We start from the raw sequence: 13,830 nt of genomic DNA on the forward strand, positions 1-13,830 counted from the left end.
CCAACCTAGTTGGACATATGTTTAATCATTTTAATTACTCCTTATCCATGCTACATAACCTGTAATCCCTAATGGTTAAGTTTCCGGGTAGAATTATTTAATCCTTTATCTTAAACCCTATAAATTATTTTATCAATATCCCAGGACAAATTAGCTAGCAACAGAAAACTAACTAGCTAAATTGCCATAAATGTTTAATGCTTTTTGACCTGTCCCCAAATTAATAAAGCCGGTTCAGAGTTAGTTTTGATATTTTAACCTGCATGTCCTGATCGCGTCTGGTGTGGGTGGTCAAAATCAAAATACGGGCGAGCGGCGTGCGTTGTTTTGCCTTCCTGCGTCACTTCATACACCGAAGATCTCCGCTGAACAGAACCACATGGGTTTTATCCGTCTCTATGTGACCCCCGATGACTTCAGAACAAAGATAACCACAAATTCAAAACTTGCCAATGTCTTTGCAATTGATTACAAACCATTTATAAAAAGGTGCTTCAAACGAGAACCGAGATGACTGCATTAAAATATAAAACAGTAGGCTATATGTCTATATCAATCATATTGGAATACATTTAATGTTTCAATCAATTGAGTTCTATTTTGTTACTTGTAGGCCACTGGTTGTAATTTGTCTCAATATATTTCATGGTGTGTAGCCTAACATTTTGTGTTTTCTTTACAGTATCTGAAGAGTATTGAAGCTCTCATCACTCCAGAGGTGAGTCGGTACAATATCAACCACTACATTTTTACAGTTTAATATAACTAGCCCTACTTCATTACTGTAGAGACTGATGAATGGTGCCATCCCTGGTTGAGGTCGTGTTGAATGCGTTCCAAATGCCACCCTATATAGGGTAGGGCAATACTTTTGATCAGAACCCTATGGGCACTATAAAGGGTTCCATTTGAGATGGAGACATTGACATGTTTACTGGGATGTCTTTACAATGAAAAGTGATCACAGATGTGTCTATACAGGTGGCTCCAATATTGCCTGGAAGGAAGAACAAAGGTCAGTATAAAGTAACTCTGCGTTATCCACATTCTTGTCAGTGGTAAAACAGCACTCACATTTTCATCATGTTTTTCTGTCTTGTATATATTTTTTTGCTAATATCTTTGAATAGTTAACTAAACGTTTTCTGCATTGTACTGGTCACTGTTTCGTCTAGTTTTTGGATTCTACCTGCCTTCCTTCCTCGGATCTTATCTCACCTCATATTATTCTAAAATATCAACACTGGTGTATTGTACAGGCATCTTTTTAATTCCACTTCAAGAAATGGTGGTAAATTGGCCATGACTATTCCACTTAGTTTTCCAATTAGACTGTAACAATGAAGACGGGTAGAATTTCTGTCTCATAGAATGACAGTGATGTTCCTATGTGAATGTTCACAGGTGTTCTGACTCGTCCCCGTGTCCAGGATTCTGGAACCAGCATTGACATTACACCTGAGTACGTTCAAATAATCCCACCACCTCTTTGTTATCGGTACTTAACAATCCTACAGCCCAGATGTATTTGGTCATTGACTGTCAATTTTTGAAGTGTTTAGAGATTGTAAGATTGTGGTACGATTTTAAAAACCCCTCTATGTTGCTTCCCCCCCTCCATCTACAGGAGTGCAGATGTGTGTGTGAACAGAGTCTGTCTGCTGAAGCTCTTCCTGCTCTGCGAGAGGTGTGGCTGTGACTGTGATGCCAGGATCCAGGATGAACTGGGTTGCTTCTCTGTCGTTCAGAAGTGCCCGTTCTGCACTCACCACAGGAAATGGATGAGCCAGCCCTCTTTTGCCCAGGAAAGCTGTGGATTGAAGGAAGAGGTGGGTATGCACTGGATACAATGTAGTGGACACGATGAAATACAAACTCTGTACACAACATTCTGACATGCCTGTAATCCATAATAAAGATATTTTGTTTTCCTTTCCTAAGGCGATTGGAGGGACAGGGTCCCAGCCATGTGAAGACAGAGACCCAGACCTAGAGAACATTTGCTTGACTATGGAAATCACTGAGGAGTTGTGTGAACATGATGCTCGGTCCTCGGACGAGGAGAGTGAGGAGGACGAAAAGCCCAAGAAGCGGAATAAGCAGGAGAGATCAGATGAGACCGAGTGGGAGCCGTCTGACGAGGAAGACATTGTAGTGGACTCTGATTCTTCTGAGGATTTGGAAACGGCAGGTTCCTCTGGTCTAACAGAAAAGGCCAACGTTGATAATTCTCAGAGCGGAATAGAGAAAGAAGAGAGACTTGTGGAGTGGTGCACTGACTGTGAAGCCGAGCCTGTACTCGCCTGCACCACACAGCGCCATAAGAAGCTGTACGCCTGTGGTGTGTGTGTGAGTGCGGTCCAACAAGCTGTTGGATTTGACCGATTCTACATGCAGTTCGAGGACCCGGCCAGCTTCAAGGAACATGTACGACGTGAACACAACACAAAACCTCATAGGTTTCTCTGTACAGACTGTGGCATCTTTCCTCACAAGAAGGACCATTGGTGTGAGCACAAGATCAAGAAATTCCGCTGTGTAGACTGTGGTAAACGCTGTAGGACTGAAACGGGTATCAAGATTCACAGGCACCTCCACCACCCTGACCATGTTTTCCCCTGTAAGTTCTGCCTGCAGCCATTCAAAACCAGGTCAGACAAACTGACACACGATGAAAGCCATCAGGGTGAGATTTCTCCCTACCAGTGCTCAGAATGCTCCGAAAAATTTGATGACCTAACGGCAAGGAACATCCACCTACGAACCCACAGCAACCTGAATAGAAACATCTGCCACACTTGTTACAAAGAATTTTCTAACAAAAACCATCTGGAGAGGCACATGATTATTCACACAAGGCAGAAGCCCCACATGTGCCAGGTCTGCCAACAGTCCTTCAACCAAGCGAGCCACCTTAAGTCCCACATGCGCCTCCACTCAGGGGAGAGGCCCTTCAAGTGCCAGCAGTGTGAGAAGTGCTTCAATCACAATGTCAGTTTGAAGAACCACATCCAACGCTATCATGGCCCTAAGAAGAGTATCACAAGCTGAGGGAGAGGAGAGTTACACAGGCTGAGGGAGAGGAGAGTTACACAGGCTGAGGGAGAGGAGAGTTACACAGGCTGAGGGAGAGGAGAGTTACACAGGCTGAGGGAGAGGAGAGTTACACAGGCTGAGGGAGAGGAGAGTTACACAGGCTGAGGGAGAGGAGAGTTACACAGGCTGAGGGAGAGGAGAGTTACACAGGCTGAGGGAGAGGAGAGTTACACAGGCTGAGGGAGAGGAGAGTTACACAGGCTGAGGGAGAGGAGAGTTACACAGGCTGAGGGAGAGGAGAGTTACACAGGCTGAGGGAGAGGAGAGTTACACAGGCTGAGGGAGAGGAGACTACCGCGGGCTGAGGGAGGGGAGACTACCGCGGGCTGAGGGAGGGGAGACTACCGCGGGCTGAGGGAGGGGAGACTACCGCGGGCTGAGGGAGGGGAGACTACCGCGGGCTGAGGGAGGGGAGACTACCGCGGGCTGAGGGAGGGGAGACTACCGCGGGCTGAGGGAGGGGAGACTACCGCGGGCTGAGGGAGGGGAGACTACCGCGGGCTGAGGGAGGGGAGACTACCGCGGGCTGAGGGAGAGGAGACTACGACTGCTGAGGGAGAGGAGACTACCGCAGGCTGAGGGAGAGGAGACTACGACTACCGCAGGCTGAGGGAGAGGAGACTACCGCAGGCTGAGGGAGAGGAGACTACCGCAGGCTGAGGGAGGGGAGACTACCGCAGGCTGAGGGAGGGGAAGGGAGAGAGAAGGTGAGGCCCAGAGGGACATCTAGAACCGCTGGGGAAGGAAATGTAGCTGTAGAAAACTTAGATTGATCACACCAGGGTTGTGTTCATAGGGCACACCGTTGCAAAACATTTTTCAACAGGAAATTAAAATGAGCTATTTACTACTACTTTAACCAGTACTTTGTTTGTGTTGATGTTATATAACATGTATTGATGACTTTCTACATATTTTAAACATTTGGAATTTCTTCCTGGGGTTTATTAAGGATCCCCATTAGTTCCTGCCAAGGCAGCAGCTACTCTTCCTGGGGTTTATTAAGGATCCCCATTAGTTCCTGCCAAGGCAGCAGCTACTCTTCCTGGGGTTTATTAAGGATCCCCATTAGTTCCTGCCCAGTCAGCAGCTACTCTTCCTGGGGTTTATTATGGATCCCCATTAGTTCCTGCCAAGGCAGCAGCTACTCTTCCTGGGGTTTATTATGGATCCCCATTAGTTCCTGCCAAGGCAGCAGCTACTCTTCCTGGGGTTTATTATGGATCCCCATTAGTTCCTGCCAAGGCAGCAGCTACTCTTCCTGGGGTTTATTATGGATCCCCATTAGTTCCTGCCAAGGCAGCAGCTACTCTTCCTGGGGTTTATTAAGGATCCCCATTAGTTCCTGCCCAGACAGCAGCTACTCTTCCTGGGGTTTATTATGGATCCCATTAGTTCCTGCCCAGTCAGCAGCTACTCTTCCTGGGGTTTATTATGGATCCCCATTAGTTCCTGCCCAGTCAGCAGCTACTCTTCCTGGGGTTTATTATGGATCCACATTAGTTCCTGCCAAGGAAACAGCTACTCTTCCTGGGGTTTATTACGGATCCCCATTAGTTCCTGCCCAGACAGCAGCTACTCTTCCTGGGGTTTATTATGGATCCCATTAGTTCCTGCCCAGACAGCAGCTACTCTTCCTGGGGTTTATTATGGATCCCCATTAGTTCCTGCCCAGTCAGCAGCTACTCTTCTTGGGGTTTATTATGGATCCCCATTAGTTCCTGCCCAGTCAGCAGCTACTCTTCCTGGGGTTTATTATGGATCCCCATTAGTTCCTGCCCAGGCAGCAGCTACTCTTCCTGGGGTCCAGCAACATTAAGGCAGTTTTACCATTTTAAAAACATTACAATACGTTCATAACAGATTTCCCACACACAGTGAGCCCTCAGGCCCCTACTCCACTACCACATATCTACAGTACTAAATCCATGTGTAAGTGTGTGTGTATAGTGCTTATATTATCGTGTGTGTGTATGCATGTGTCTGTGTTTATGTTGCTTCACAGTCCCCGCTGTTCCATAAGGTGTTTTTTTAAATCAAATTTTACTGCTGCATCAGTTACTTGATGTGAAATAGAGTTCCATGTAGTCATGGCTCTATGTAGTACTGTGGAATAGAGTTCCATGTAGTCATGTCTCTATGTAGTACTGTGCGTCTCCCATAGTCTGTTCTGGACATGGGGACTATGAAGAGACCTCTGGTGGCATGTCTTGTGGCTTATGCAGTACCAGTAGTACAAACAGACAGCTCGGTGCATTCAACACCTCTCATAAATACAACTAGTGATGAAGTCGATCTCTCCTCCACTTTGAGCCAGGAGAAATTGACATTCATATTATTAATGTTAGCTCACGGTGTACATCCAAGGGCCAGCCGTGCTGCCCTATTCTGAGCCAATTGCAATTTTCCAAAGTCCTTATTTGTGGCACCTGACCACATGACTGAACAGTAGTCCAGGTTTCGACAAAACTAGGGCCTGTTGGACCTGCCTTGCTGATAGTGCCATTAAGAAGGTAGAGCAGCGTTACTCCAAGCAGTTTAGTCACCTCAGTACTTACACAACTTGCTCAATTTCCACATTGTTTATTAAAAGATTTAGTTGAGGTTTAGAGTTTAGTGAATGATTTGTCCCAAATACAAGGCTTTTACTTTTAGAAACATTTAAATCAAATCAAATCAAATTTTATTTGTCACATACACCTGGTTAGCAGATGTTAGTGCGAGTGTAGCGAAATGCTTGTGCTTCTAGTTCCGACAATGCAGTAATAACCAACGAGTAATCTAACTAACAATTCCACAACGACTACCTTATACACACAAGTGTAAAGGGATAAAGAATATGTACATAAAGATATATGAATGAGTGATGGTACAGAGCGGCATAGGCAAGATACAGTAGATGGTATTGAGTGCAGTATATACATATGAGATGAGTATGTAAACAAAGTGGCATAGTTAAAGTGGCTAGTGATACATGTATTACATAAGGATGCAGTAGATGATATAGAGTACAGTATATGCGTATACATATGAGATGAATAATGTAGGGAACATTATATTAGGTAGCATTGTTTAAAGTGGCTAGTGATATATTTTACATCATTTCCCATCAATTCCCATTATTAAAGTGGCTGGAGTTGAGTCAGTGTGTTGGCAGCAGCCACTCAATGTTAGTGGTGGCTGTTAAACAGTCTGATGGCCTTGAGATAGAAGCTGTTTTTCAGTCTCTCGGTCCTGGAGGTGTAGGTGTCCTGGAGGGCAGGTAGTTTGCCCCCTGGTGATGCGTTGTGCAGACCTCACTACCCTCTTTAGGACTTTAGGATTTAGGACTAACTTATTCCTTGCCACCCTCTCTGAAACTAACAGCAGCTCTTTGTTAAGTTTTGCAGTCATTTCAGTTGCTGTAGTAGCTGACATGTAAAGTGTTCAATCAAATTTATATATAAAGCCCTTCTTACATCAGCTGATGTCACAAAGTGCTGTACAGAAACCCAGCCTAAAACGGCAAGCAATGCAGGTATAGAAGCACAGTGGCTAGGAAAAACTCCCTAGAAAGGCCGGAACCTAGGAAGAAACATAGAGAGGAACCAGGCTCTGAGGGTTGGCCAGTCCTCTTCTGGCTGTGCCGGGTAGAGATTTATAACAGAACATGGCCAAGGTGTTCATAGATGACCAGCAGTGTCAAATAATAATAATCACAGTAGTTGTCGAGGGTGCAACAGGTCAGCACCTCAGGAGTAAATATGAGTTGGCTTTTCATAGCTGATCATTCAGAGTATCTCAACCGCTTCTGCTGTCTCTAGAGGGTTGAAAACAGCAGGTCTGGGACAAGGTAGCACGTCCGGTGAACAGGTCAGGGTTCCACAGCCGCAGGCAGAACAGTTGAAACTGGAGCAGCAGCACAACCAGGTGGACTGGGGACAGCAAGGTCCTAGGGCTCAGCTCCTCCAAGAGAGAGAGAGGGAGAAAAAAAAAGCGAATTAGAGAGAGCATACTTAAAAATCACACAGGACACCGGATAATACAGGAGAAATACTCCAGATATAACAGACTGACCCTAGCCCCCCAACACAAACTATTGCAGCATAAATACTGGGGGCTGAGACAGGAGGGGTCGGGAGACACTGGCCCAGTCCGACAATACCTGCCAAACAGGCAGGATATAACCCCACCCACTTCCAAAGCACAGCACCCACACCACTAGAGGGATATATTCAACCACCAACTTACTATCCTGAGACAAGGCCGAGTATAGCCCATGAAGAACTCCCCCATGGCACGAACCCAAGGGGGGGAGCCAACCCGGACCGGAAGATCACGTCAGTGACTCAACCCACTCAAGTGATGCACCCCTCCTAGGGACGGCATGGAAGAGCACCAGTAAGCCAGTGACTCAGCCCCTGCAATAGGGTTGAGGCAGAGAATCCCAGTGCAGAGAGGGGAACTGGCCAAGCAGAGACAGCAAGGGCGGTTCGTTGCTCCAGTGCCTTTCAGTTCACCTTCACACTGGGCCAGACTACACTCAATCATAGGACCTACTGACGAGATGAGTCTTCAATAAAGACATGAAGGATGTGACCGAGTCTGCATCTCTCACATGGATAGGCAGACCATTCCATAAAAATGGAGCTCTATAGGTGAAAGCCCTGCCTCCAGCTGTTTGTTTAGAAATTATAGGGACAGTAAGGAGGCCTGCGTCTTGTGATCGCAGAGTACGTGTAGGTATGTACAGCAGGACCAAATCAGAGAGATAGGTAGGAGGAAGGCCATGTAATGCTTTGTAGGTTAGCAGTAAAACCTTGAAATCAGCCCTTGTCTTAACAAGAAGCCAGTGTAGAAAGTCTAGCACTTGAGTATGATGATCAAATGTTTTGGTTCTAGTCAAGATTCTAACAGCTGTGTTTAGCACTAACTGAAGTTTATTTAGTGCTTTATCCGGGTAGCCGGAAAGTAGAGCATTGCAGTAGTCTAACCTAGAAGTGACAAAAGCATGGATTAATTTTTCTGCATCATTTTTGGACATAAAGTTTCAGATTTTTGCAATGTTACGTAGATGGAAAAAAGCTGTCCTTGAAACAGTCTTGATATATTCGTCAAAAGAGAGATCAGGGTCCAGAGTAACGCCGAGGTCCTTTACAGTTTTATTTTAGACGACTGTACAACCATCAAGATTAATTGTCAGATTCAACAGAAGATCTCTTTGTTCCTTGGGACCTAGAACTAGCATCTCTGTTTCGTTCGAGTTTAAAAGTAGAACATTTGCAGCCATCCTCTTCCTTATGTCTGAAACACAGGCTTCCAGGGAGGGCAATTTTGGGGCTTCACACCATGTTTCATCGAAACATACAGCTGTGTGTCGTCCGCATAGCAGTGAAAGTTACCACTGTTTCTGAATGACATCACCAAGAGGTCAAATATATATATATATAGTGAAAAAAAATGTTTTATAGTGTTGGAGAGCATACTTAGATAATAAGCTATCTCTGCACTTAGGGAAACATGAAGCAATTATTTTTGGATCCAGACCTAAATTGTGTAGGTTGTCTGAAATCAGAGTGGAGTTAGGGGGTGAGGTGCTGACTACTAAAACCTCTGTTATCTACTTGGGATGTATCCTTGATGGAATCTTGGGAGGTGTGAGCATGGCCAATAAGATGCTAGGAAAGGTTAATGCCAGGACGCCCAGAATAAGCTGATCAGGGTGGTATTAAAGGTGGGTCCACTTACTCACATAGGCAGGAGCTGCTTTCAGGAACTAATCTGGCTGCCTGTTGAGGCTAGGGTGTCCCAGATTAGACTAGGTCTGGTTTACAGGGGTATTTATGATCCTGCCTGTTGAGGCTAGGGTGTCCCAGATTAGACTAGGTTTGGTTTACAGGGGTATTTATGATCCTGCGCCCAGATATTTAAGTGATTACTTATTACTTCCTCGCTTTTGGGATGCACACAATCACAGCACCAGATCAGGTGTTGCTGATGTGTGCTTATACAGGTTCAGGAGTAATGCTGGGAAAGGTAATGTCTTGTATACTGGAGAACTCAGAATGGAATGAGTTGCCTCTGCCTATAAAAACAATGTCCTCTCTGGGCAGCTTTAAAAATAAGGTAAAAATATGTTTGATGTCTTCTGTGCCCATATGAATAACCCTGATGATGTAACTGGAATGATGAGATAGATGTTCTTCTTCTATGTTTTTGATGAGATAATGTTCTTCTTCTATGTTTTTGATGAGATAGATGTTCTTCTTCTATGTTTTTGATGAGATAGATGTTCTATGTTTTTGATGAGATAGATGTTCTTCTTCTATGTTTTTGATGAGATTGATGTTCTTCTTCTATGTTTTTGATGAGATAGATGTTCTTCTATGTTTTTGATGAGATTGATGTTCTTCTGTTTTTGATGAGATAGATGTTCTTCTTCTATGTTTTTGATGAGATAGATGTTCTTCTTCTATGTTTTTGATGAGATGTTCTTCTATGTTTTTGATGAGATTGATGTTCTTCTTCTATGTTTTTGATGAGAGATGTTTTTCTTCTATGTTTTTGATGAGATAGATGTTCTTCTGTTTTTGATGAGATAGATGTTCTTCTTCTATGTTTTTGATGAGATAGATGTTCTTCTTCTATGTTTTTGATGAGATGTTCTTCTATGTTTTTGATGAGATTGTTCTTCTTCTATGTTTTTGATGAGAGATGTTTTTCTTCTATGTTTTTGATGAGATAGATGTTCTTCTTCTATGTTTTTGATGAGATAGATGTTTTTCTTCTATGTTTTTGATGAGATTGATGTTCTTCTTCTATGTTTTTGATGAGATTGATGTTCTTCTTCTATGTTTTTGATGAGATTGATGTTCTTCTTCTATGTTTTTGATGAGATAGATGTTCTTCTTCTATGTTTTTGTTTTATTATTTCACTGCCATTCTGTGATTCCATCTTGTCCAGCCATCTTGTCTCAAGAGGACCACAATGGAAGTAAGTCACAGACTGTATTGTGTGTTGTCCTCGATGATTTTATTCGTGTGCATGCATGTATGGCTTTTAAGTTTTATGTGTGCTTGTTTAAATGGTCAAATTAATAAACTAAACTAAAGGGTCTGAATATTTGTGTAAATGTGATATTTCCCTTTTTTTATTTTTAAAAAATAGATTAGCAAACATTTCTAAAAAACTGTTTTTGCATTGTCATTATGAGGCATTATGTGTAGATTGATGATATTTTTTTATTTTTTTTAATCAATTTTAGAATAAGGCTGTAACCTAACAAAATGTGGAAAAAGTCAAGGGGTCTGAATACTTTTCTAAGGCACTGTACAGACCCAAGATTGTTCTGCTAAGGGGACAAAAGTTCTATAATAGTTTTTTCCAGAGTGTAGTGGTTTAAACATGCCTTACAACCGATTAGTAGGAAGGAAGTTACGATTCAAGCGGCTATAGGTCTATCTATAGACTGTATGACTATTATAAAAACACATTTGTAGTGTGTTTAGGAGCAGTGGTCACCATCCATCCTTTTGAAGATCTATTCTCCGATAGGTTTTCACTCCTCATCACATATCACAACAGATTCCGCCAAGCAAGTTCTTGTTGAGAAGCTAAGTGTAGTTGTGTGCGTGAAATACTAACTCTTCTACCTTTCCTACCACAGGATATGTGTATTGTCAGTGTTGGAGAAAGCTGGTGATGACAATGTAAATAAAACCACTTGTATTTTTTTGTACTTTATACCATCGATGACTACTCCGATGCCGCTCTAGACTTCTTATCTGATCATGTTTAGCCAACACACTCTTACTTTCACCATCATCTGTTTTTCTTCTCACAGGAACACCTTACAGAGCTTGTGCACATGTAAAACAACCACTTCTAAGGAAGATACATAACCTTCACTATAACCTTGTTTACTATCGGTTTATTATCTTATGTAAATAACTGATGATAATTTATGAAGAATGACAACCTTTCATTGCAGTCTGGTTGCTTTGTTTACCTTTAACAGCAGAAAACATTCCCAAATGTATAAACAGGTTGTTGTGCTCCTGCACCTATTGAAAACGATACAACAATGACATGAGGCATTATGTAATGCCTTTTGTTTAGATGACAAGACAAAGTAGCCTGCACACCTGTGGAAGATGGTCACTTTCAGGGTCCAATTCCAGCTACAACTGACAGGTTGAATACATTGTGCCTTTTCCACCACTTTGTTTTAAAGAGTAAGCGGAATGGGCGCTAGACCATCCTATCAGCCAATCGGGACGGTGTATGTAAATATCTAATTTCATATTAAAATTTGTTTCCTGACAACCTCATGATCAGACTGAGTGGCCCAAGGAGGCGCAGTGAAAATAAAATATAAAAACACAAACAGTAATTGATTAGACATAAATTGATGATTTAAAAACTAAATCCAAAGACTGCATGGGGGCTTGAATAATTTTAAGTTTCACGTTCGTTCCATGGGCGGATGTCAGAGTTCGACGTCCCAAAGATTCCAGAAAGCAGGGACCCTTTTTAAATGAACGTTAAAAACATCCAATCACACGTTTATAGCTTGCTGGTAGCCAATCACTGGAGTCCATGCGTTATGACATTCGTATCATGTTGGTGACATGATTTTAGCCACAAGGCAAAGCCGGTCATAACACATGGGCCGTGCTCGAGAGGATCAAAACCGCAATGTATCATTGGTAAATCGTGACTGACTGTCTGACCTACAAATATAAATGATTTTAAAATTTATGATGCAATTTGATATGTAGATCAGTCCTTCGACAGTCACCTGAAGTCGTTTTGATACTCTCGAACACGTCCATGGCCTCAAGTATTATCACTTAAGTATATCCTGCCCACAGCCTAAATAACACATTTCCAGTTGTTGTATTTTGGGATTCAAAATCAAGTTTACCGGAAATATTGTCCAACTGTACTGAGAAGGTTTGGGTTTCCAAAATATGAAGTATTAATATATAAAATATCAAAGATGTTGAACCTGTTGTCATGTTATTTGTCTTTGCTTCGTCTAATTTAAAAAAATGAGATCTCAAATTCATTTGCGCATAATTTCCTCTATTTACGGTTGACTACTTTCATCACTTGCGGTCATAATTCCCCCTATTTTACTTTGTGGCGTGGATGAGCTCTGAGGCGCTGATAAATAAGCAAGACCAAGCAAGAATAAGGCGTTTAACTCGGAGATTTCCCTTCGAAATAAAAGTCCCACAACTAAGCTTTTTCTTTTGTAACATTTTTATTAGGAAATGTTAACAGACTTAGAATTTTGTTTGACTATATAAACATTTTAGTGCCACAAATAATATTATAGCATTGCCGATATTGTAAACAGTATTGGAAGTAATGATCACTAGATAGTTATAGTTATTATGGTAACGCCAGTAATTCAAACAAAACATTAGTTATAATGCCACTGTTAATAATTATTATTATATAGTAGGTTTATAGGCCGCTAAGGTCATACATAAAAAATATATATATATATAATAACAACTCTGTGTTGTCTGTTCATACTGCTATGCTTTATCTTGGCCAGGTCGCAGTTGCAAATGAGAACTTGTTCTCAACTAGCCTACCTGGTTAAATAAAGGTGAAATAAATAAAAATAAAAAACTATAATTGTACTATAAATTGTATACCATAAATAATAATAAATGTTTAATAATATCCCAGTGTTATTTAGCCCATTCTTATTGAATGATGTTCAGTACGTTTTTCATATTAGACATACATATTGCACCATACATAATTGCTTGTACATTGTGTCGCAGTAAAAGGGGGGTCCATTCTACTCAGGAGCACCTCCGGTTTCCAAATCCACAGGTTTTAAACACCCATCATCATTGGTGCTCATTTTGCGGCCCTTAAAGAGTGGCCAATCGGCTTGAATCCAATCATTTTTCTTTCATATTGAACATACCACATTGCACCGTAGACAATTTCCTGTACGTTGTGTCACAGTTAAAAGGGGGATGTATTCTAATCAGGAGCACTTCTAGTTTCCATATCCACAGTTTACACCCAGAGGACGTCACTGACGATTTGGGGCCCTTAAAAAGTGACGAATCACATTTAAATGCAGTACTTTTTTCATTCCAGACATAAATATTGCACCGTACATAATCGATTGTGTGTCCATAAAACCAGGGTCCAGGCTACTCACTAGAGTCCATAGCATACAAAACAGATGAGTTTGAACAAAGCACCTTCAATGGAGAATCATTATTGAACAAGCTTTTTAGTTCAGGACTAGGCTTAATATCTGTCTGGGAAACTGGCCCTCAATGGTACAAATATAGCACTTGGATTTCCTTATAATGGAGGTGCCAAATTCCGACCAATGTGATCTGTAGATGACGTGTTAATGTTAAACTGACGGCATACCTGTAAATGATCTACATGATCCTAATGATGATTATTGGATCTTAAAGGGCCTCAAAATGAGCACCGACGATGCTCTGGGTGGATTTGGAAACTAGAAGTGCTCCTGAGTACACACAAAAAAACATTGTTGACCATTTCGGCTTGAAAAAATAAACAAATAAATCACATATCTAATAGAAGTATTTTTAATTACTCTTTGTATGATAACAATAATAAGATATATAGATAATTCTGGAGAGTTTCCATAATTTTCGTCCTAATTATTCATTCACAAAGTATACATGACAAGACTCTTATTCTGAAGGATTCCGAAAATCCGTGATCCGGAAGTACTTAGT

General features: G+C 41.9%; 1 protein-coding gene across 1 annotated transcript in view; it reads left to right on the forward strand.

The window, feature by feature from the left end:
- Positions 1–3,147, forward strand: part of LOC109875409 (zinc finger protein 28-like) — a 7,506-nt gene extending 4,359 nt beyond the window's left edge. The window contains exons 2-6 of the mRNA XM_020467752.2: positions 683–718; positions 982–1,015; positions 1,405–1,462; positions 1,628–1,829; positions 1,942–3,147. Coding sequence (XP_020323341.1) covers positions 683–718; positions 982–1,015; positions 1,405–1,462; positions 1,628–1,829; positions 1,942–3,051 — 1,440 coding nt within the window. The 3' untranslated portion in view covers positions 3,052–3,147. The remainder of the gene's footprint in view (positions 1–682; positions 719–981; positions 1,016–1,404; positions 1,463–1,627; positions 1,830–1,941) is intronic.
- The last annotated feature ends 10,683 nt before the right edge of the window (positions 3,148–13,830 follow it).

The sequence above is a fragment of the Oncorhynchus kisutch genome, linkage group LG30 (assembly GCF_002021735.2).
Source record: "Oncorhynchus kisutch isolate 150728-3 linkage group LG30, Okis_V2, whole genome shotgun sequence".
NCBI lineage: Eukaryota > Metazoa > Chordata > Actinopteri > Salmoniformes > Salmonidae > Oncorhynchus > Oncorhynchus kisutch.